The sequence below is a fragment of the Sciurus carolinensis genome, chromosome 6, assembly GCF_902686445.1.
Source record: "Sciurus carolinensis chromosome 6, mSciCar1.2, whole genome shotgun sequence".
Lineage (NCBI taxonomy): Eukaryota > Metazoa > Chordata > Mammalia > Rodentia > Sciuridae > Sciurus > Sciurus carolinensis.
In genome coordinates, this window is record NC_062218.1 from 134,269,147 (window position 1) to 134,294,806 (window position 25,660).

The 25,660-nt window shown below is 38.2% G+C and overlaps 1 protein-coding gene across 3 annotated transcripts in view; it reads right to left on the reverse strand.

The window, feature by feature from the left end:
- The window catches only part of Rufy1 (RUN and FYVE domain containing 1), a 57,029-nt gene that overhangs the window by 26,308 nt on the left and 5,061 nt on the right, over positions 1-25,660 (reverse strand). The window contains exons 1-7 of one of the 3 annotated variants that reach the window (XM_047555922.1): positions 18,135-18,225; positions 17,138-17,311; positions 15,767-15,884; positions 10,075-10,176; positions 7,759-7,882; positions 2,674-2,735; positions 1,752-1,817 (exon numbers count right to left, since the gene is read on the reverse strand). In XM_047555922.1, coding sequence (XP_047411878.1) covers positions 1,752-1,817; positions 2,674-2,735; positions 7,759-7,882; positions 10,075-10,176; positions 15,767-15,884; positions 17,138-17,297 — 632 coding nt within the window. In that variant the 5' untranslated portion in view covers positions 17,298-17,311; positions 18,135-18,225. Of the gene's footprint in view, positions 1-1,751; positions 1,818-2,673; positions 2,736-7,758; positions 7,883-10,074; positions 10,177-15,766; positions 15,885-17,137; positions 17,312-17,507; positions 17,554-18,134; positions 18,226-25,660 lie in introns of those variants that run through there. The other 2 variants (XM_047555923.1, XM_047555921.1) reach the window with 2 other exon arrangements.

Below are 25,660 nucleotides of genomic sequence, written 5' to 3' on the forward strand. Positions count from 1 at the left end.
ATTACAAGTATGCACCACAATGCTTTCTTTTTTTGGTACTGAGGATTGAACCCTTGGCCTAGAGCACATTAAGTACACTCTATAACTCCAGCCCCTTCCTTTGTTTTTTAAGTTTAACTTAATTTAATTATTTTTTTCTTCTTTTTAAGTTCATACATCTATGAAAGGCTGCTGATATCTGCATCCAGGGAATCTGGCTCAAGAACTTGTAGGGGGAGTTGGTAGAGTGCTTGCCTTGCATGCACAAGGCTCTGGGTTCAATCCCCAGCACCACCAAAAAAAAAAAAAAAAGAAAAAGAAAAAGAAACTGTAATTTAGAGCTGGGCACGGTGGCACATGCCTGTAATCCCAGTGGCGTGGGAAAAGTCTTAAGAGTATTCAATTTTCAATTCTATACTAACCATGTAACAATATATCAACAAAGAGAAAATACCAAAAAAAGACATATCTTTAAGAGGAAAAACCTAGATGAACCAACAACTAAGAAAAAAACTGAAACGCTGGTAAGCCAGTACCTCATAAAGGCTTTGGGTTTCATGGTTTTTTAAGGAGCAAATAATGCCCATGACTTAGAAACTGTTACCAGGCACAGAAAGAAGGCAAAATTTACTAATTCATTTTGTGAAGCTGCATAACCATGATGCCATGCCAGAAACAGAAAACTGAGGAACAATTAAGTCAGGTTAAAAAAAAAACGGTGAAAGTATTACATCTATAGTAAAGTAGAGTTTATCACTGTGATACAGGAATGGTTCAGTATGACAATATCCATTAATAAAATATATCACATCAACAGATCAAGGGGTACAAACATGATTGCCTTAATGGATGCTAAAAAGCATTTAATAAAATTTAACATCTATTCCTTATAAAAACTCTCATATTAGGAATCAACCAAGGATATCTCTCAAAAACCAGCCTACATCATAGTTAAGGAATGACTTCAAGCAGTGTTTCCTTAAGCACTTTTGGAGGATCATGACAACTTGTTTGTTCCTTGGCTTCTGGGGGTCAGAGGGTCTGCCCCTGGGAAGCATTTTTTTTTTTTTTTTTTTTTCGGGTGCTGGGGATCGAACCCAGGGCCTTGTGCTTACAAGGCAAGCACTCTACCGACTGAGCTATCTCCCTAGCCCCCCTGGGAAGCATTTCTAAAGTGCAATGTACTTTCTAGAAGGGGGTTCAGAGAGAGAATAAGATGTCTTCAAAAGACTTTAGGCCAAGCATCCTCCAACACTGAACCTCCACAAATTTATCTAAGAACTAGTGTTTCATGAAACACATCAGTAGCTTTCCAGTTAAAATTTCAAAAAATCAAGAAATTTTTCTTGAGATTGTGACCACATTGATCTGGAAAGTCTAGCCCAGTGGTTTTCAACCTTCTTCTAGTCTAATACACTGGCAGGTGTGGAATGGGGGAGGCTATGTGCTGATTCCCATCAGCAACAGGGCTTGCTATGGCAGGGCCTGCCAACCACATGGTTGTAGGTAAGGAGTGGAGATTTAAGGTTTAATGCATTTACCTGTCCATGCTGTATAAATGCACAAAACAAAGAACCAAAGATTACTCAAAAGTTTTTTTATCAAGAAGAAATTCTACTACTACAGTCTATATACATGAACATTGTATGAATGATTATAACCCTTTTTCTTTGTTTGGAAAAAAATCAGTTACAAACATGCAGAAACTCAAAAAGACCCAAGAAACAATGATGGGATACTGAATACCACTGGAAAAAAGGATTAAGTCCTACCTTAAGTGCCGGTTAAGTTCTTCCACATAATTTTTTTGATCAAGGACGTCGGTAATTCTTTCATGCCTTATAAAAAAAGCATACAATGGGGAAGAAATTTATTGGTGGTTAATACTTTGTAACTGTCCTCCAACCTTCTGATCACCTTGTAGAAATGCCAATGTCTTCAGCAAACCAACCATCAGAGCTGAGTAATGTCTGCATGGTCCTGAAGTAAACAGAAAGCAATACAAGCCAGGGAACAGGTGCCCTTAGAAAAGGGAAGGTGTCCTCCCTCTTCTGTAGACTGGTCAGGTCTTTGGCAAAAGGGCAGTAAGAATGGAGAAATTTCACAAGCATGCTCTGTTCTTCTGCAGAACTTAATTCCTTAAACAATGAAAATGCAAACATATTATCTCTAATTACTTGTAACTAAACAAAAACTAAAATCTCATTTTTTCTTGATGGTACTGGGGATTAAACCCAGGGATGTTTACCACTAAGTTAGTCCCCCTTTTTACTTTTTATTTTGAGACATGGTCTTGCTAAGTTGCTGGCCATGAACTTGTGATTCTCTTGCCTCAGACCCCCGAGTCACTGGGATTATAAGTGTGTGATACTGAGACTCCCACCCACTGCAAAAAACCAAAAAACCAAAAACCAAAACCCCCCTAAAATCTCAAAGTAAAAACAAGAGTACAGTTCTCTGTCTGGGCAGCAACTTGGGAGGCTGAGGCAAGAGGATTTCATGTTCAAGGCCAGTCTCTGCAACTTAGCCAGGTCCTAAGCTCCTAAGCAATTTAGAAAGCCCCTGTCTCAAAACAAAACAAAACAAACCAAACCAAACCAAAACAAAACAAAACAAAACAAAACAAACACCTAGTATTCTTTGCCAGAATTTCATTAAAGCTGTGAAGAAAATAGCATACTATGCAGTACTTACTCTTTACCACCATCAAGATCTTGCACATCCTTAAGGTAGAGGGAAAAATCAATCACTCCAACCTGATTGAAATAAAATGCACAGGTTTAAATAAATGATAACATTTCTCATTTTCTATAAGCCTTATAATTCTTTTTTTTTTATTGTAAACAAATGGGATACATGTTGTTTCTCTGTTTGTACATGGCGTAAAGGCATACCATTTGTGTAATCATACATTTACATAGGGTAATGTTGGTTGATTCATTCTATTATTTTTTCCCTTCCCCCCACCCCTCCCACCCCACTTTTCCCTCTATACAGTCCTTCCTTCCCCCATTAAGCCTTATAATTCTTGAAATTCAGGATATTCAATTCCACTATTGGCTAGATATCTTAAGAATCACATTATCTATCAAGATTAACAAAGTTCTGCTGGGTATGATGGCACATGCCTGTAATCCCAGCAGCTGGGGAGGTTGAGGAAGGAGGATTGAGAATTCAAAGCCAGCCTCAGCAACTTAGTGAGGCCCTAAACAGTTCATTGAGATCCTGTTTCTAAATAAAATATAAAAAAGGCTGGGGATGTGGCTCAGTGGTTAAGTGCCCCTAGTACCAAAAAGAAAAAAAAAAAGTTTAACAAAATTCTTTGGGTATAAAGTAATTATAAAAGAGAGAAAAAAAAAGAGAGAGAAAAAAGACTGAAGTGGATACCTTAACTGACACTTCTGAGTCCTTCTTTACCCAAATTCAGCAAAATGATCTATCTAGTCTGTATTTACAGGGAAAATTCTGCCAGTGCTAGGAGCTAGAGAACATCTAAACGCCAAAGGCTTTTGATATTTCTGTTAAGAAATAAAGCACCTGAGTGTAAGTGAAGCCATTCCTATTAGAATTACAGGAAAATTGGGTTCAACTTAAATGTCCACCTATGGGGAAACACTTAATTTAACCATCTTATATCATATAACAAAGAATGCAGTGGATCAACATATGATAATATGAAAAGGTTCCAGGATACAATTTTAAGTCAAAGAATAATAAATATATCACTAACCCCAGAAATAATAACCCCACCATATTAAAACCAAAGATGTGTGACGGATTGAAGACACAATTGTACCTTTTCTGCCTCCATTTCTACCCTTGAACCTACATGGCCTTAGTGCCAGTCTTTTTTTTTTTTTTTTGGCACTGGGGATTGAACCCAGGGGTACTTCATTACTAAGCCACATACCCAGTCCTTTTAATATTTTATTCAGAGACAGGGTCTCACAGTTGCTTAGGGCCTTGCTAAGTTGCTGAAGCTGGCTTTGAACTCGTGATCCTCCTGCCTCAGTTTCCTGAGCCACTGGGATCATAGGTGGGCGCCACTGCACCCGGATCTTAGTGCCTGTCTTGATGCAGTAGAAACGGTGCTATTATGACTTCTATAGCTCAGTTAAAATAGTCAATACAGTTTCTACCTGTCTCTTTCTCTTAGAACATATGCCACTGACATTCTGAGCTTTCATGTAAAAAGTGAGAAGGCTGGAGAGGCCACATGGAAAGACTATATACAGGTACCTAAGAAGCCCTTGCTGTTCCATCCCCAGCTCTTTGCTCAGTTCAGAGGACAGACATGGTATATAGTAAGCTCAGGTGATTCTGGTCCCAGCTATCAACTGACTGTAACCATATGAGTTTTTGAGCAAGAACCACCTACTGGACCCCATTCAACCTCCAACTGTGAGAGATACAGTGACTGTGCTTGTTTTCATGTCTGTTATTTCTTACACAATAACAGAACACTAGAAGACTTAATTTAAAACAAAACCTTTGTATACATAAATGAAGACAAATAAAAAAGGCTGTAGAAGATTTCTCCTCAAATCTTTATCATAACTTGTGTGGAAGAAGGGACTGAGAGGAAAGAGAAGGAAAATCTGACTTCACTTTTTTACTCTACACTCTTATACATTGCCCAAGATTTTTTCAACAAGCATGGATTTATTTTGTAATAAAAAATTAAATCATAAAAACATATTCAACTGGAAAAATGCAATGACAGAATGAGAAAGAATAATTAATAGTGGAAACAGAAATTAATGGATTAGAAAACAAAGCCCTATTCTAAAAGCAGAATTGAAAAATAGAAGTTGGTTCTTTAAAGTTCAACAAAATAGATCAATCTATACCAAGTATGACCAATATTTAACAAATGCACAGTATTACAAATGAGAACAGTGAGATTTAAGAAAGGTACAACAGAAAGTTGTCATGCAACTCTAGTCTAAAAGATTTAAATGAAATTACTTCCAGCTGGGCACAGTGATGCACCTCTGTAGTCCTAGCTACTTAGGAGTCTGAGGTAGGAGGATCACAAGTTCCAGGTCAGCCTGGGCAACCTAACCATATCATGTCTCAAAACACAAACACAAAACAGGCTGAGGATGTAGCTCAGTGGTAGAACACCTCTGGGTTTAATCCCCACTACTACAAATAATTACAACAAACACAATGACAACGTTCTACACCACAAATACCTTTGAGAAACAAACAAAAATCCCAATTAATTAAAAACAAAAAATTCCAAAAAAGGGTCAATATCCTAATCCTATTAAAAAAGACATAAAACAACAACAAATGGAAAACAGAAACATGGGCAAAGGATACAAGCATGTAGTCACAACAGTTCAAATAAAACATGATATTTCATTTCCTTATTTCTTTAAAATATAAATTTGAGATGAGTTGTACTATCTATTTGGAAAAGGCTAAGAAAACTTACTATATGCAGTGTTCCCAAGAGGAAGAGGGTTCTCTTACATATTGCCAAGAGGATATGTCTGGAGGTCAATTTTACAGTATGTGGAATATAGTATATACTCTAACAAAACAACTCCAAAATTTATCCCAAGTAAGTTAATGGACAAGAGTACAAAGAGGTAAAAGGATATTTATAGTATTGTTGCTATAACATGGAAATGACCTAAATTCGTAAGATACTGGTAAAATTATGGTATGAATAATGGTATGTTTTACATCTTTACTGTCACTGAGTGTAGTATAGAACATATAATGTTAGATTCAAACAATAGGCCAAAATTTTGTGCCTAGATATTTTGGCCTAATAAAAAAGAAACTGCCAATATCTCATTCCAACACACACACATACACACACGCACCTTTATTCATGTGCTAGAAGTATATATGGCAGAATATATGTACCGTGGAGTAATGACATTATGTGTGGTTTAGTTTAATCTCAAAAATACTTCAATTATTGAAAAAAATTTCAACAGTAAAAACAATAAAAAGCATTTTTTTTTTTTTTTTAAAAGGCATGTGTGGGGCTGGGGAGATAGCTCAGTCGGTGGGGCTGGGGAGATAGCTCAGTCGGTAGAGTGCTTGCCTTGTAAGCACAAGGCTCTGGGTTCGATCCCCAGCACCCAAAAAAAAAAAAAAAAAAAAAAAGGCATGTGTGTGGGCATGGAGATGTTACAAAAAAAAAAAAAAAAAAAAAAAAAAAAAAATTAACCTGGGACTGGGAATGTGAGGCCCTGAGTTTGATCCCCAGTACCACACACACACACACACACACACACACACACACACAAAAGGTAATGTAGACATGGAGGGATTTGGGAAGCTTTAGGTTCTTTTTTTTTTTTTTTCTTTTTTTCCTTTTGGTGGTACTGAGGATTGAACCCAGGGGTACTTTACCACTATTCTACATCTCCAGCCCTTTTAAATAGTTAAAAAGGTCTCACTAAGTTTCTGAGGCTGGTCCTCCTGTCACAGCCTCCAGAGTTGCTGGGATTACAAGGTGTGTTCTAATGCACCTAGTAAGCTTTAGTTAGATTCTTTAGGTCCAACCGCATGATGGCTACTAATGTCCTGAAGATGGATCAGGGTATCTGTTTTCCCTCAGACACAGTTCCTAACACCAGGAGTCTTAGGCCTCAGCTCTGGTTACCATCTCTGGTGTAGTAAAAAGTCTACCTGAGGGCTGTCCCCTGCATACCCCACCACAGGGCACTCTATAACTTACTGTTTTTTTTTTTTTTGGTATTGGAGATTGAACCCAGGGTCACTTTACCACTGAGCTATATATCCACAGGCCTTTTATATTTTTATTTTTTGAAACAGGGTCTTGCTAATTTGCTTAGGATATTGCTAAAATGCAGAGGCTGATGGGAGAGGGGAGGAAGAATGGGAGAGAAAAGGCAGGGATCATGAACTGAAATAGATTTCACTGTTTGTTATTTCCACAATCCCACAGTGCTGGGGACTCAAACCCGGGACTCCAGCATGAGAGGCAGGCACTCTACGAGGTGGGCTATATGGCCTGCTGAAATAGATATCATGCATATACATTTGTTGGGATGAACCCAACTACTATGTGTAATTATAAAACTTCAAAACAAAACAAAACAAAACAAAACATCCAAGGAAAAGAAATAAAAATTGCTGAGGCTAGCCTTGAACTTTGTGATCCTCCTGCCTCAGCCTCCCCAGTAGCTGAAAGTAAAGGCGCATACCACCCTGTCTGTCTTATACTTTACTGCTTACTCTAATTTGTGTCCCATTTTATCAACCTGACTTCCCACTTGACTCTATTTTTCCACTCCTCATCGAACCTTTTGGGACTTCTGGACTAGACTCCTCAATGTTTTTGTTATGTCTATTCTAGGTCACTTCTAACTCAGGGCTACTAGATTGATCTTTCTCAAACCCAGGCCTGGTCATTTCAGTATAGTGCTTAAAAACCTCCAACAGCTTCCCTAGGTTTAAAGGGTAAGAACTAAACTCTTTAACATGACACTAATGGTCTAAAAACCTCCCAGTCTCCACCTTTACCTCATTGGGCAACATCTGTTCCATTATGGAGAACTGTTTACCTGTTCCCCCAAATACGAGGCTTTCTGGTGTGCCTCTGTCCATCATCCTTCCCCGAGCTGCCTCCCCCATTGATTTCCTCTCTGCCCTAGCACAGCACTTTGCTCAGTTTTCCATCAAAGGGCTTTTGATATCTGTCCTGTTTTAGGTTCAGTACATGTTTGCAGATCCAATGTAAAAGCCCCAGGCTAATTCATTCATCTAGAGCCAAAATCCCACTTTTACCTGAGAATCCAAGTCTTCTCCTTTTAAGCAGAGATTGGCATCAAGAACATTGAGTCCCACCAGCAAACCAACAATCACCATTCCTTCTTCCTCCATCATTAATGCCTCAGGGTCATAGAACTCACTAAAAGAGATTGACATGACAGAGGAGCTGCTCAGAATACTTTTAAGACTCCTTCACCCCAACCTGCTTTGCCTTTTCAACTCTTGGCTGGTGTGGCTACTGACCTACACGGGGCAATACCTTTCGTTTCTTTCCACTATGTCAAGTATTACTATTTCTTCTCTGCTACCATTTGAATATTAAGTGTCCCCCAAAGGTGCTAAAGGATTGATGCTATTGGGAGGTGGCCTAATGGGAGGGCCTAATGGGAGGTCTTTAGGTCATGGCAGGTGTGCCCCACAAGGCGATGGTGGGACCTTGGTCTCTTCTCTCTTTTGCTTCCTGTCCAGGTGAGTGGTTTTTACTCTGCAACATGCTCCTATTGCCTTGCCAGAGACCCAAAGTAGCAGGATCAACGGATTATGGGCTGAAACCTCTAAAATTATAAGCCAGAATTAATCTCTTCTAAAATGATTATCTCATTTTTTTTTTCCTCCTGATACTGGGAATTGATACTCAGATACTTTACTACTAATCTACATCCCTAGACCTTTTTATTTTGCTAAACTGCTGAAGGTCTGGATAAAATGCTGAGACTGGCTTTAAACTTGTGATCTTCCTGCCTCAGGTTTCTTAATTGCTGGGATTAAGGTGTGCCCCACTGTGTCCAACTTCGGGTATTTGTTATAGTGACAGAAAGTTGACTGATACATTCTCCATCCTCCTTTCTTCCTGTGGATTAGGGTGGGCTCTTCAATCTTTCTGTGTAAGGTGAATTCCTCCATTTGGATCTTGAACCCCAGTCCTTCCCATTATCTCCTGGTCACTGCATTCCTGAGCATCATTCTGCCTCTCCTGTCTCTACACTGGTTCCCCTTCTGCACTGGTATGAACAATTTTTATATTTGTGCTTTTATAAACAGTAAATAGGATTCCATAGCCTCCACACATCCAAGAATAAAACTTTCCTCTTCCTGTGTCCTGAGCAATGTGTGTTGTAAAAACTTCCTTACCTCATAGTCATCTCAGCCATTTGCAGTGGGGCTCTACCCCCTCTACTATTGATTCTGATCACCACTGATTTACTAGTTTATCAAATTCACTGGCACCCAGGCAATTCTGTGTGTGTGTACACACATATGTGCGTGTGCATGCAGAACTTAATGTCTTAAGAATTAGTTTATTAGAACAAAATCTGAAACTCAATTTACTCAGTGTAAATATACTCAGAGCACAAAGTATACAAAATATTTGAAATCAGTATTTATCACATAAAGAGATGTCCAATAACAGGCTGTGACTTAAAAACACTGAAAAATTTGGAGTTTAGATCATACTGTAAAAGATATTTTTATCTCACTACACAAGAGAATTAACTCCAGAGTGATTCATGAGTTGTAAATTCTCAGTCTAGAGAAAATTCCTTTTATAATGACTATTTGCTTATACAGTTATAAATATAAAAAATGAACCAGTCATAAATTTCAGTGATAGGCAAATTAAGATTTTACTAATGCTAAGAGATAAAATTTTATAAACTGGATATGGAATCCTGAACTAGGTAATATAGACATGTTCTGTTAAAAAAGCAGGATTTGATACTTTTAAAATTGTCCACTGTATCTAGCTCTAAAATAATTTTTTTCAATGTAATAAATACCATTTCATAGAAACTTAATAGAATAGGCTGTTAGTTATCAAATCTTAGGTACTGACACTTTTAAAGAATTATCTTTGAAAATTTTCAAAATGAAAAGGTCATATGAATCTTCATTCAAAATTATTTTCAGATATCAGTGCTCAAAAAAGAAACATTGCTGGATGCAGTGACATATGCCTGTGATCCCAGTGGCTCAGGAGGCTGAGGCAGGGAGGATCATGAATTCAAAGCCAGTCTCAGCAAAAGCAAGGAGCTAAGCAACTCAGCTGAGATACTGTTTCTAAATAAAATACAAAATAGGGTTGGGAATGTGGCTCGGTGGTCCAGTGCCCCTGAGTTCAATCTCTGGTATCCCCCAAAAATAAATAAATAAAATGATAAAAAAAGAAACATTGCTATTTTAAAACTAAGCCACAGAATAAATATTTAAGATGATAATTTCAAATAGAAGCTTTGAACATTACGTACTCTTATTTTAATTCAAAACAACCTACAGAACTATGCTGTAATTATTTACAAAGCAAAAGATAAGCAAAGACAGATGATGAAATACCTTAAGAGATGTTTATTGTCTATAAGTACTTTCAGATAATCTGCCAGTTTCTTTTGCATGAGAGCGAGATAAAGCCAAGCTCTGCCTCTTCCCACAGCTGTCCTGGAATTCAAACAGAGAACCAAACTGTTATGGCATAATAACAACAAACACAGAAAACAAAACAAAAACAAAAACAAACCAAAAAACCAATCTTCATTTAAGCCAGAGAGGTATACAAGTTCACACATTCACTTTTGAACACTGTGTGAACAAATGCTTTGGGGTTGAGGGAGGGAGGGATGTGCACCATTTGGGCATGCAGAGAAAATGGCCCACTATATACCTTTGTGTACTATTTAAATTTTATACAAAGGGCATGATGTATTTCAACAAAAGGAAAATATCTTAAAGCCACAAAAATATGATTTCTAGAATAAAACCACATAAACTTCACATATTTATGTATGTTCAAAAAATTTCACAGAGCCAGGAAATATTAGGTTAGATCTATATAGGAAAACATTATTTCAAAAGACTGATCATCATGTATATTAAAGTGTTGATGTCTCACAAGTTTTCTAAGGCAGTGGCTCAAATGTAAAATTTTTAGTTGTGGTAAAATACATGCAACATAACATTTACCATCTTAACCATTTTTATTTATTTTGCTTATTTTTTCAGCACTGGGGATTGAATCCAGCGATGCTTTGTCACTGAGCTACACTCCTGGCTCTTTTTATTTCTTATTTTGAGATGAGGTCTTGCTAAGTTGCTTAGAGCCTCACTAAGTTATAGAGGCTGGCCTCCCAACTTGGATCCTCCTGCCTCAGGTTCCTGAGTTGCTGAGATTACAGGCATGTCTTAACCCAATTTTAAGCATATATTTTCAGTTGTATTAAGTAACTCACACTATTTCTCAACTGGTCACCAACTGCACAAAGGTACAATTTTGAAAAGACCTGGATTAAACATTAAAAGAAAAAAAGCTTTCCTATTGTAGATCTAAAACTGTTTAAGGAAAAAAGATGTAACATCAAAGAAAGTAGTGAAGGTACTTCTGTCATCAATAATCTGCCAAAAAAGGAAGCTCTCAAGGTCAAAGACCTGGTTACAAAGTTCAAATGCAGCCTATGTTTCAGAAGCCAGGCTCACAAAGGTTAATCTAATTTCATCAATAAAAAAGGCTTTGAGACAGGCTTGGTAGCACATCTACAATCACAACAACTCAGAGGCTGAGGCAGAGGGATTCAAAGTTAGGGAGACCCTGCCTCCAAAAAAAAAAAAAAAAAAAAAAAAAGTGGGGGGAGCAGGAATGAAGCTCAGTGGTAGAGCACTTGCTGAGCTTGCATGAGGCCTTGAATTCAACCCCTAGTACCTAAAACAATTTTTTAAATGCTTTGAAACACTCCCCCTCCCACCTCACATAAATGATGTTAAACAAGAACAAAAAAAGGAGAGAATATAAAGTAAGAAAAGAAGATATTTAATGTTAGCATGATAGGAAAAATAGAGGCTGACAGTTGCAGTTTGGTAGGAATATTGAAAAGGTATAATTTTTCTATCTAGGAATTTAATGATAATAGATTATAAAAATTCTACATCTAGTAATACATTCTTTTTTTTTTTTTTTTTTTTTTTTTGGGCCGTGCTGGGGATTGAACCCAGGGCCTTGTGTTTGTGAGCTAAGCACTCTACCAACTGAGCTATATCCCCAGCCCCATCTAGTAATATATTCTAAGGAAATAATTTAGGATGGACACAAACATGTATATTTGGGGATGGTTACCATAGTATAATGAGAATTTAGAGACAACCAGGGGTTTTAAAAATTAATTATATGAGAGAATACTATCTGGCCACTTAAAAAATGCTGTTATGCACAAAGTGGTAAATGTCTGAGATAAAAGAGATGCCAATGACCCACATGATCATTACACAACACACTGTATTGAAATACCACCCTATAAACACATGTAATTGTTATCTCATTTAACAATATTAATAAAAAAGATGAGAATGAATATTTGATATGGAAAGAAGTAAAAAATCAAATGAAAAAGCTACAGCCAGGCACTGTGTAATCCCAGTGGCTTGGGAGACTGTGGCAGGAGGATGGTGAGTTCAAAGCCAGCCTCAGCAAAAGTGAGGCACTAAGCAACTCAGTGAGACTCTGTATCTACATAAAATACAAAATAGGGCTGGGGATGGGAATCAGTGTCCAAGTGCTCCTGGTACCAAAAAAAAAGCTACAAAACAGTATGTACAATTCAATACTGACTATTTTTTGAATAGGCTATCATATCTGCACCTGGTTTAAAAACCAGAATACTACATAAAAAGTCATACACAGGAACTGGCAATATGACTAAATGGTAGAGTACTTCCATGTGGGAGGCCTTGGGCTTGATCCCTAATACTGCAAAATCAAAAAAATATATATATATATAAAAAGGTAGCACACAGTTATAGCTCTCTTGACCCTAACTATCCTCCATTTTGCCATTCTCCCACCAATACATTAATATACTGTTTTTAGTTTAGGTTTGCTTTCAAAACATTTTTATCTATATGAAAATAAGTAGAAATACAAACTATTATTCTCCCCTTTTTAAAAAAAACTAGCAAGCTGTTTTGCAACTTGCTTATTTCACTGAGTATCTGTCATCTTAAGAATCTTTCCATATTACAGAGGATTTAACTCAATTTTCTACATCTTTACTGTTTTATTATTAGACTACACTATAGTTTATTTAGTTTTTTTTTGTTTTTGTTACTGGGAATTGAACCCAGGGGCACTCAACCACTGAACTACATCCCCAGCCCTTTTTTATATTTTATTTAGAGACAGGGTCTTGCTGAGTTGCTTAGGGCCTCGCTAATTTGCTGAAGCTGGTTTTGAACCTGAAATCCTCCTGCCCAGCCTCCTGAGACGCTGGGACTATAGGTGTGCAACTGCAATGGCTAGGTTTTTTAAAAAAAATAAGCTGGTTCTAATCTGCTGTTATAAACAATGCTGCCACAGACAATTCTATATTTTATATGCATATTATTAATTTATTTATTTAGACTGGATCTTTCTCTGTTGCTGACATGGTCTGATACTTCTTGGCTCAAGCTATCCTCCTGCCTCAGCCTCTCAGATGGCGTGTGCCCCCAAATCTGATTCTGTTGTTTTCATGTGTTACATCTGTAGGATAACATGCCTAAAAATGAAATTGCTGGATCAACAGGTAAATGTATTAGCAATTCTGGTACCAAGCTATCTTCCATAAGAATAAGTGCAAGATGATGCTATGCGAGGGCTGGGACAATCAAAAAAATATTTGTCTGGCCAACTATACACTAAAAGGACTGGAAGGATACTAATCAAGACTTTAATAGCATTTTCTCTTTTTTTTTTTTTTTAAACATTTTTTAGATGTTGGTAGACTTTTATTTTTTATTCATTTATTTATATGTGGTGCTGAGAACTGAACCCAGTGCCTCACACACACTAGGCAAGTGCTCTACCACTAAGCTACAATCCCAATCCCAGTCCAGCATTTTCTCTTCTTTATTGTCTTTGTTATTGTTGTGTTAGGGATGGAACCCAGGGTCTTGTGCATGCTAAGCACCTGCTCTACCACTGAGTTATATCCCCCAGTTCCAAATATTTTTCCTTAGCTAGTAGGATAATGGAAATTTGACAATTTAAATTTTTTGCTTTGTTTTTATTTCTCAATTAAAAATTAGGTACTTAGGGAAAAAGAGTTATTTTTAGTTTTCATAAATGAGAGAAGCCTTTCCTGGGTAAGGACCTATATGAGCAAGTGGGTTTTTATAATATATAGTTAAGTTCAATAATAAACCAAGATGAAAATAAAGAAAAATTCTGGACATTAGGTCATGTTGTAAAAGATATTTTTATGCTGGGCATGGTGGCGCATGTCTGTAATCCCAGCAGCTTGGGAGGCTGAGGTAGGAGGATTGTGGGTTCAAAGCCAGCCTCAGCAATTTAGCAAGGCCCTAAGCAATTCAGTGAAACCCTGTCTTTAAATAAAATACAAAAAAGGGCTGGGAATGTGGCTCAGTGGTTAAGTGCCACTGGGTTCAATCCCTGGTACCAAAAAAATTTTAAAAAAAGAAAGATATTTTATGTCAATTGGATGTGGTATTGAACTCTAGAGATTCGTCCCAGGATGCAAAATTCATTCTAAAAATTTCCAACTACCTTAAATAACCCTCCAACCCCTAAAAAACAAAAACAAAAAGCATTAGTCATAGCACTTTGAAAATACTATGGTAATTTTAGAATTTTGTTAGTATTTAATAAAATAGTAAAAACATTGCAGTTCTTTATGAAGCAAAACAGTCCTCAACAGGTTCCTCCTTCTAAAAGGTAGGGAACTGTTATACATGTTCTTTTTGGACATACTTAAGTTTGTGGATTCTTTAACAACCCAGAATTAACAAGGAAACAGATGTGGTGGATTTGGATGACAGGTTGCTCTGAGTAAGCAAAATAAGACTTCAGCAATGCCTCGGGGCTGGCGGGGTGTGAGGCCTGGATTCTATTCCCACACGGGGTGCTGGGAGGATCATCAAACAAAAACTTGAAAAGCTGGCATTTGCAAAATATTTTAAAACTTATGTGGTGTAGGCCAGAAGGCTGAATTGGGGATAGGGACAGAGGACTTAAGTCTAATCTTAAGAAGAATGCATACTCAGCAGCAATGAAGTCTAGTGGGACTTAAATGATTTTAAGAGTTCAATAGATCTTCCTGGCTCTGCCACTCACTTGTCAAGGAACAATGGACAAAGTCACTTAACCATTCTAAGTCTCAGTTTCCATAATGGCAAATGGGGATGTCAACAGCTATCCTAGAAGATGGGTATGTAGAATTAGACAATGAAATATCCTCAGTATAATGCCTAGTATGTAGCAGATCCTTAGGGTGGTAGCTGTTATTATTATCTGAAAATGGCATAGGCTGGCTCCACAGAAGTGTCAAAGGCTGAAAAGTCAAGTTTTACATCAGTGTAAGGATCTCTAAGGCCCCTTCTAAATGCCATATTCCATGATGATGCCTTGACTGTGTTTTGCCTAGTTTTTGATCTTAAGCCTATGTATAGTGGTCCCAAGGGCAAATCTAGTCATGACATAATAATCTGTCAGTCCCAGCCTGTTCACAAATGCTCCTTGTCCTGGAATCTAAGATATGGCCTAAACTGTATTATTCAAACTGCTCAAATGTATCCAAAATAGATTCTAGGAGGGGAACAATTCCTTTTCCTCCTGTGAATGTTCTTTGGTTGACAATGTCTTCATAACCTATTTGACCTGTGTGGCAAGTAGAAATCACTGTCCATATGTTAAAGAAAAGGAAACAAAGGCTCAGAAAGCTGCAGTGGCTGCAGTGGTTGTGGCTCAGTGGTAGAATACTTGCCTAGATGTGTGAGGCCCTGAGTTTGATCCTCAGCACCACATAAAAATAAAATAAAAGTACTGTGTCCATCTACAACTGAAACAAAAATATTAAAAGAAAAACCTGCAGATCTTGCTCAAGATCATATAGATAATGAGCAGCAGAGCTGGGCTTAAAAGTCTAAATTGAATGTGGTTAATGCTACAGTTTGCTTCAAATTTATAAGCAAGGAATTGAGAAATGGGTAAATATGAGGGTTTTTTTTTAAAAAAAACATCAAATTAGGATAACTATTTCTCACTTACTTTAATTCTGGCAGATTTCTGACACTAGTAGCTATATCTGATGCTTCTGGACAAAGTTTCTCCACCAGCTCCAAAGGACCAAAGAAAGATTTATTTTGGCCAATAAAACTCTTCTTAACTAAAAGGGAAAACAAGTGTTATTCACAAGAACAGGTTGCAAAACTTCTTCTCCCAAAAGGTAACAGAAAGTTGCAGAGCTTCTTCATTGCTTAATCCTTCTGATTTGATCCCTTTTTTTTTTTTTCGATTCAATTTTGGGGTCTGGGAGAGGCCAAAGAACAAATTAGCACTACTTTCCCCTGGTAACTGAGTTTCTCTGATAAACCTATTCTGCTCTTTCTCCAAGTATACTGCTTCTCAAATAAAAAAGATGCCTTCTACACTCACCTGTGACCCTCTTGATGTCAATATCAATGCCTGATTTCTTCAAATCATCACTGCCATTTTTTACCCAAACTGCTGTAAAAATTGTTGGTCTCCTTGTTTCTCATATTGTCACCTCCCTACCCTTCCAATCTGTTTTGGACATAGCTGGAAGTTCTTTTAAAAATACAAGTTAAGTCATGTCTCTCCCTTGTTTAAAACCCTCCAAATACATAGAGAATAGACTCAAACTCCTTATCATGACCTCTAAGGGCATAAGTGATTCAACCCCTTCCCTGAACTCATCTCTTCCAGTTTCCCTCTCAGTATGCTTCAGTTATCAGGAGTCTTCCTCATACCACGGTTGGCCACATTCAGGAGCTCTACATGTTGTTGGTGTTATTGTTTTTTTCTCCTGTGCTAGGAATATTCTTGCCTCAAATCTTTGTAGGACTGTTTAACTTCTCCACCATAGCTGAAAGTTTCCTTCTTTGATTCTCTGCTTTCTTGAATCTGTAGCATTCTATAATTGTTTGTTTCTACATTTACTATCTTCTTGTCCTCTAGAATTATGCTTTCCAAAGCAGTCACTAGCCACATATGCTACCTACAGAGCACTTGCAGCATGGTTAAGTAAAACTGAGGAACTGAACTGAGATGTGCTGTAAGTGTAAAGAATGTGAAATATGGCATTAATAAGGTTTCAAAATAATTATGTGTCAAAATAACTGTGGGTATTACAGAGTTCAACAAAATGTTGTTAGTTTCACCCATTTCTTTTTACTTTTAAATGTGCCTATTATAAAAATTAAAACTGCCTATGTGACTTACAGGACATTTTTATTGGACAGTACTGCTCTAGAAAGAATGCTGCTTCATGAGGGCAGGGAAGTTGTTCTGCATTCTGCTGTTATCCCTACACTAAGAACAATGTTTGGCACTGGTGAAAAATGATGAGGAAACACCTAACCCACATTTCCGCACTCCCGAACGCTCCTTCAGGCTCACCTTTCAGCCCATGTTTGAGGCAGTGCTCCATCACTACAAAAAACTGCTGCAAGGGAGCATGGTCCGAATCCAGGCTGCGACCCAAGCTCAGGGCTGACTGGAGCAAGACCTTGATGCTGAGTTTCATCATGTGCATCAGGTTGGCACGCTCCTCCATCATCTGGCCCTTGGAAGCTGTGGGGCACAAGCAGGGAGAGCTTCGTTAGTCGACTGAGTGTGGTCCCAGGAGTGGAGGTTTGATGCGGGATAATGAAGGGAAGACGAGCTAAGCAGGGGGTCGGACGGTTTCTCCGGGTGCGGACGTGCTGAGCGGCAGATAACGGGGGTTCGCAGTCATCAGGTTACTGATTCCTGGGGGCCAGAGTCCCACCTGCACCGCCAGGGCCTTGGGTCAGAAGAAACGCAGGATTCCTACTTCAGAGGCCTCTCCCAGGCGGCTCAGCGCGTTGCTAGGGTGACAGCTCTACCAAGACTCACCGCAATTGGTCTCTCCCTAGTCCATTTCCGACCAATGAGAGAGCGCAAACTCCAGGAAGCCCTGCTCCAAGCGAGGGGGCTTGCTGGGAAAGCGTTCGAGTACTGCTCTTGGGGAAAATCCAGCTCCAGGCCGAGCCGCGTCGGGCGGAGCCACCCGGCTCCGAGCCCCTGGTGCTCCCGGCGTTCTTTTGTTCTGTGGTGTGTGCAGGGTCCCTGTGGGGAAGCTTTCTCCCCGCAGCTCCTGACTCAAATTCCTGTCACCGAACTTTCTTCCACAACTAGTGGACAGTTCTCAGCTTTAAACACTTTTTGTGGGGAGATAAAAAATGTCAGAATCAAATCAGCTACATTTCCATTTCCACTCTATTAATTGTTTTGCTCTCTTGAGAGCAAAAGACTGTCTACAGTTAATATCGGACATCTATAACAAGAGCTTACCAAATGTTCTCGCAAACCTAGAAACTGCCATCCCAGAAATTAAAATTTTAGATTCCCAAACAGCCCCGGCAGGAAAACTAACCTCACGTGCGAAGGGGGCTCTCCCTGGGGGCCCGAAGCGTCCCCTTCCTGGCACCTGCGCCATCGTTCAATCTTTCCACTTTCCCAGGTTGGCTGAGGGTGGGGCGATCGTAGTTTCAGTTTGCAGCTGATTACTACTGAGGCTAAGCCTCTTTTCATAAGTTCATTGCCTCCTAGTATTTCTTTTGTGAATTGCTTGTTCAATCTTTCAATTTTTGTGTTAGACCTGTATATTCCGGATACTGCATTAATATGGACATATAGTTAAAAGAATGTGTATACATGTATGCAGACTATTTAATATAGTTATAAGTAATACTATTTAAATCTAAAAAACATGATGCTATTACGACTGAATTTGTAATGAAGGTCTTAAGGAAATCGTGTGACAATTTGGGATTCTATATCTGCAAAACTCAAGAAGACAGGGAGAGAGCTGCTGGGAAAGATAGTCTAAACATTTCATTTTGGTTGTGAAGAGGAAAACGAAGGTTAAGTGAAGCATTTGGATATGGGTGGATAATTATGTTTAGACTTTGAATCCTGTGTATTGAATTTATAAATTTAAAAATTTTAATGAAGTGATGATTGGAAATGGAAAAGGAAATAAAAAATGTAAAATCTCTTCAAGAGAAAGGAAAAACCATCTATAACCACAGAAACAGTTTGTAAAGATTTATCTTTAAATAAGACACCAAGCCCAGTTCTATAAACTAGTGGTTTTCATGTTTCAGAAACATACAGGGTAAGTCTTGCCAAATACTGTTCATGTCCCGATATTTTAAGGAACTCAATTTCCAGATCATCAGGCTTCACAGGCAGTTTTTTTTCTCTTATTGTATAGAAAGGCAATTCATTTCCTACCCCATACTTTGCCTTGATGCAGTGACGTAAGGTGCCAATTGCCCCACACACCAAAAGGAGGTGAAGCCTCCTTTGATGATTAATCAAGTCACCAAAAAAAACGTGAAGTTTCCAATCTCTTATTGCTTTATTGTACTTCCCACAAATACAATATCCCTCCTTATCTGTGAGACATATGGTCCAAGATGTTCCAAGGATGTCTGAAACCTTAAATAGTACCAAATCCTATACATACTATGTTTTTTCCTATACACATATACCTATGATAATTTAATTTATAAATCAGCCACAATAAGAGACTAGCAATATTAATAAAGTAGAATTATAATATACAGTAATAAGTTGTTTAAAATATATGAAGTATCTATCTGTAATTTTCCATTTTATATTTTCAGACCACAGTTGACCTCAGGTAACTGAAGTCACAGAAAGTGAAACCCTGCATAAAGGGGACTACTATTTAATTTTCAGTCAGTTCTAATATGCATCTCTATGATGTGCCATTAACTTGACTGACATTTTCCATAAACCGAACCAAAACTATGGCTCCAAGTTTTTGATGAAATGTTCTTAAGGTACAATAAACTAAAAGACTATTCATAAAAAAATGTTGCATTGGCAAAGGTGGAATGAAATAAGCAATATTTAGATGTCCCCAACTGTTTAGAGTATTCTGGGTTAAAAAGGGTACCTCAGTGAAAGAATAAGAAGTATAATTATCTTTTGACAAGTCTTGGTAGAGTTTTTTTTTTTTTTTTTTTTTAACCACTGAGCCACACCCATTTTCATTTCTGAGACAGGGTCTTGCTAAACTGTGCCTGCCAAGGTTGGCCCTGAACTTATCATTCTCTGCTTCAACTTCCCCAGTCGCAGGGATTACAGGTGTGTACCAATATGCCTGGTGAGCTATTTCTTTAATACATCCAGGTTGCATACTTTTGCAAGTCAGGTAATTTTCAATCATTTGCTATCAACAAAAACAAAGGAGCAATAAATAACTTTTGATATTAGAGCAATGCTATATAGTATATAGCTTGGGAAGGAGTTTAAAGATAAGCAATATTGTTATAAAGAAACTCCATTTCTATTTCTTATTTATGTAAATCAGGTTTCTCAGGGATCACGTCTATAAAAAACAACAACAAAAAAAGGGTCTAAATTTGATGGTGAATTCTATCACGTTAGCAGTAACTCAGTCATCTACTAATACATACTAAGGAAGAAAACCAACACCATTCAACATCATTCACACCATTCAGCTCATTAAGAGATATACAGAAGGGCTGGGGAGATAGCTCAGCTGGTAGGGTGCTTGCCTTACAAGCACAAGGCCCTGAGTTCGATCCCCAGTACTGCAAAAAAAAAAAAAAAGAGAGATAAAGACAAATTTATTTATGTTTAATAATAATTTAGAAAAATTATATTCCTTTTATCAATGAAACATCACTAGTAGTTTTAATGGTAATTCATTCCAGAAGAAAAAATCTTTATACTCTTAGAGCTTTAGTCAGAAGAAAAATGAACAAAATTTTAATTTGTTTACATATTTTTGCCAAGATGTATGATAGGTTGTCCAGCGATATTGTTTTATAACATATAAATCTAGTATATTAAGATAAAGTTCTGTAGCAGAAGTAGTATGTAAATTCAAGTTCAAGGAATGTGGGAAAATGGACAATGGAGCCAGGCATGGTGGTACAGTTCTGCAACCCAGTGACTTGGGAGGCTGAGGCAGTAGGATGGCAAGTTCAAAGCCAGCCTCAGCAATTTAGTGAGGCCTCAAGCAACTTAATGAGATCCTACTTCAAAATAAAAAATAAAGGGGATGTGGCTCAGTGGTTAAGTGCCTCTGGGTACAAAATTAAATAAATAAATTTGGGCTGGGGATGTGGCTCAGTTGGATAAGCACTTCTGGATTGAATCCCCTACACCAAAAAAAAAAAAAAGGGGGGGGGGAGGGGATGATGGTGCTTATCAAGGAAACAGTTTCATTTATTTATTTATTTATTTATTTTTTTGGGTATTGGAGATTGAACTCAGGTATTTGACCACTGAGTCACATCCCCAGTCCATTTTGTATTTTATTTAGAAATAGGGTCTTACTGAGTTGCTTAGCACCTCAATTTTCCTGAGGCTGGCTTTGAATTCGTGATCCTCTTGCCTCAGCCTCCAGAGCCACTGGGATTACAGGTGTGAGCCACCACACCCGGCAACAGTTTTATTTATTTATTTATTTTATTTTTTTTAGTTTTATTTTTAAAGGTCAATATTTAGAATAAACTAGAAAATGTATTCTGCAACCCAGTTACTTCAAAATTATGATGAATTTTATGTGTCAACTTTAAAAGCTGCAGTGTTCTTTTGTTTCCCGCCCCCCTGGTTCTAGAGATTAAACCCAGGGCCTTGTGCACTATAGGCAAGCACTTTACCACTGAGTCACACCTCCAGCCCTCAAAGATAGAGTCTTTTAGGGAGTCACATGAACAAAAACATAAGTCCAGTGTTGGAGCTGGTTGGCAGTAGTTCTTTCCATTGTTTGTGGGAGCACAGTAGTATTCTGCAGGCACCTCATGTATCCCCTGTTTTGCCAGTACCTATTCCCATTTGTATTTAATGTAGAGAATCATGGAAATTAAGAGCATGGGTGTAATCCCAGTGACACGAGTCACCGAGGCAGGAGGATTGCAAATTTGAGGCCAGCCTCAGCAATTTAGTGAGACCATTAGCAATTTAGCAAAACCCTGTCTCAAAATAGAAAATAAATATGGCTGGGAATGTAATTCAGTGGTAAAGTGCCCCCCAAAAAGAAATAAAGTATGAACTGGAATAATCCTTTAGCCATTCAGTTTTACCAGGTTTGAGATGCTGGTCAACCAAAACTCCTTTAAAAGTAGTTTAATGGCTACGTAGTGGCTCACACCTGTAAGCCAAGGGATGCCAGAGGCTGAGGAAGTAGGATTGAAAACTCAAGGTCAGCCTGGGCAATTTAACAAGACCCTGTCCCAAAATTTACATAAATAAATAAATAAATAAATAAATAGGAGGACTGGAGATGTACCTTAGTGGTGCAGCACCCCTGGGTTCAAGACTCAGTAAAACACACACACACACACACACACACACACACACAAACGCAATTCACAGAACATCACAAAGCTCTTCACTTTTTGAATTACCAAATAAATGGTTGGATCAGGGATATCAATCTTGACTATTTTACAGGGCCCAGGCCTGTCACCTAAAGGAGTAAAGCTGCTGAAAGACTGAACCAGAGAAAACCTGTCCAATCTCAAGGGGTTTTAGGGATTCTTTTAGTTGGGTTCTGAATTACAGAAAAGTGACAGAATTTGTAACAGTAGTCCACTTTATGCTTTGAATTTTGCTTCTTTACCACTGCAATCTTTTTTTAAAAAAAAAATTAAACATTTATTAAAGAAAATTTAGAAATCACAAGTAATTGTGGTTTCTGTTAGTAAATCTAATTGAATCAGTAAAAAGAGGATGTATATATGTAGTAGTATATTTTGGTTTCAATTTATAAAACAATAAAAAAATGAAATTGAGTTAGGCAAAATAGGAATGCATTTTTTTTTCTATCCTTTTTATTTTATTTTGAGATAGGGTTTCACTAAATTGCCCAGGGTGGCCTCAAACTTGTGATCCACCTCCTAAAGCTGCCACTGCAACTTAAAAGGGACATGTTTCTTTTCCTTTCTCCTTGCTTCTCCCTAATCTCTCCCCATTCTTAATCTCAGGGGGAAACAGGATTACCTTTCTTCCCTATCCTAGGCAGATTTATCTGTCCTTGAGCACACAACCACCATAGGAACGAAGTAATCCAGACTTTGGGGATGGCGCCAGAAGATCTCAGAAATGACTCTATCTGAAGTAAATTACAGCTCCAATAGAGAACACATGGAATGTAGCCTTTCAATCCCCTCTTTAAAAAACTGCTCCTCTTGATGGGCAGATCACAGCCTCTGGGACAGGAGTCCCCTTTGCTTTCCTTTGCTAGCAAAGCAATAAACCTTTCTCCTTTTTCTATAAATGGTATCCTCATTATTGGATTGGCATCAGAGACAAGTACTTGAGTTTTTGGTAACAAATTCTTTATAAACTGACTTTGAGTTGTGAGTAACCCTTTGGTGTCTGGCATAATCTTTTAATACAGTATGGAGTTACATGTACTGAATTAATAGTAAAACATTTTTGCACTCGCCTAATTTTCACTTATCTCAATGGTTAACTTAAGGAGTTTGCCAATTGGAAAGGGAAAAAGTGTGCTTCACTTTGGAAGGAGTTACATCAATTAAGCAGGCGTGTTTTGACACATGGAAAACAAAATTTGCCACAGAAGGTAAAAGAAAAAGGCATGGTATATACCACCAACCTAATGAGAAAGATACAGCTAAATAATGTTATGTTTTGTTTTTGTTTTGTTAATGCCTTCTTACATGAGCACATTTGTATGAGCATGTATGCATAAAACACTACTCATCTTTTAGAAGGTCTCACACTGTGTGAAATTAGTGTGTTGGGAGAGAAAAGTACTAAGCCTATATGCAAAGACACTTGTAAAGATAAACTAGTGCTAAGGATAGTTGTGGGGAAGGAAGATTATATGCTGAATGTTCTTTAATGTGGTTGGATTTTTTTTTTTAACCATGTGCATTTCCCCCCCAACTCCCAAAAAAAAACAAACAAAAAAACCCCCCAAAACAGGACAACTATGGATAACACAGTCACCTTGGGACCAGATCCCACGTTGGATAAGTTTTTTTTTTTTTAAAGTACTGGGGATTTAACCCAGGGATGCTTTAATCACTGAGTCATATCTACAGCCCTTTTTATTTTATTTTTTAAATTTTGAGACAGGGTCTCACTAAGTTGCCTAGGGCCTCACTAAATTGCTGAAGCTGGCTTCAAATATGCAATCCTCCTACTTTAGCCTCCTGAGTTACTGGGATTACAGGCATGTACTACACCTAGGCTTTTGGATAACATTTTAAAACAAGTATTCAAAGCATTACCTAACAGTTCTTTAAAACTGCTTCTGAAAAAATGTTATCTGGCAGGGGTGCTACTCACATTTAATCATCTCCATTCCTAAACTGCTCTCTCTGAAAACTCTTAACTGTCCTTATTACTTGGATTAGCCAGCTGTGGTCCTGGTCCTGGATGAAGTGGGAGACTCTTTCTTCCAATCCCTACTTCTCTAGGGTCTCTGTAGAGCATGCTGTGCAGGGCCCATTTCCTTCCTGATGGCTTGATACCAATTACCTTTCCCTGTCCTACCTGGTAGCTTCAGTTCCTGGTGACCTTTTGGGACCAGTCACACAGCTCATCCCCATAGTTACCTGAATTTCCGTCCTTTGGAAGCCATGTTCATAATTTTTGCCAGATTGAGCAGCAGTTCATTATTTATTTATTTATTTTTGTACCAGGATTGAACCCAGGGATGCTTAACCACTAAGCCAAATACCCAGTCCTTTTTATATTTTATTTTGAGATAGGAGAGGTTTTTTTTTTTTTTTTTTTTAAATATACTTTGTAGTTGTAGGTGGATACAATACCTTTATTTTATTTTTATGTGGTGTGGAGGATCGAACCCTGAGCCTCATGCATGTTAGGTGAGTGCTCTGCACTGAGCCACAACCCGAGACCTGGAGAGTTTTAACTATGTGCATTTCTGTCCTCTTGAGGAAACTGTTCTCTTGCTAAGTTGCTTAGGGCCTTGCTAAATTGCTGAGGCTGGCCTGGAATTTGCAATCCTCCTGCCTCAGCCTCCTGAGTTGCTCAGATTATAGGCATGCACCACCAAGCCTAGCACTTAATACTTTCTTTAAATTGACTAATTTAAAAAAAACAAAAACTACATAGTACCCATTATAACTTCATATATATAAAGTTATTTAAAGAGAGAAGCTGAATCTTGATTCAAGTTTTCCTCTTTATAAAATGGAATAATAATGTTACCTATCACATAGGGGCCAGTCTTTTGCCAAGACTGGTGCAACATTTTGGCACAGGGCCTGGATCAAAGTACAGAAGTCAATCTCCTTTTCCCCAACCCTAATGGATTGCAACTTTGCTGCAAAGATGGTGTGAGTGGGAGGCCCCTGCCCAAATGTCTGCCTAATGTGCTGCCCTGTCCTGAGATTTAGAGGATTCTGCCCCTACCCTCCCTGGGCCACTTGTAGTTGCAGTGGGGTTAAGGAAAGTAGGGAGAAGCCCCAAGCCTTCCAGAGTGAGCCATGGTAGCAGGGAAGAAGTAGAATGTGAGACCCCACATGAGCCAGGCTCCAAGGCCCCCTCATATGCTCCCTGGTCCCACTTATGAAACAAATTCAAAGAAAAAAAATAAGAATTTCAAGCATGGGGCAGTTTTGACTGGCCCTGTGAACCACTGATCAGACTGCATTGATTATACCTGTGAAGCCAGTTCTGCTGCCATCAAGGATTACTGTGAAGATTAAATGGGTGGTACAAGTACAGACTTAAAGACCAATGCTGGCTGCCTAGTAAGAATAGTATAAGTGTTGGTTGTTGCTGTTGTTGTTTTTTGGTAGTAAGGATTGAACCCAGGAGCACTTAACCCCAGCCCTTTTTACTTTTTGAGACAGTGTCTCACTAAGTTGCTTAGGGCCTCGATAAGTTGCTGAG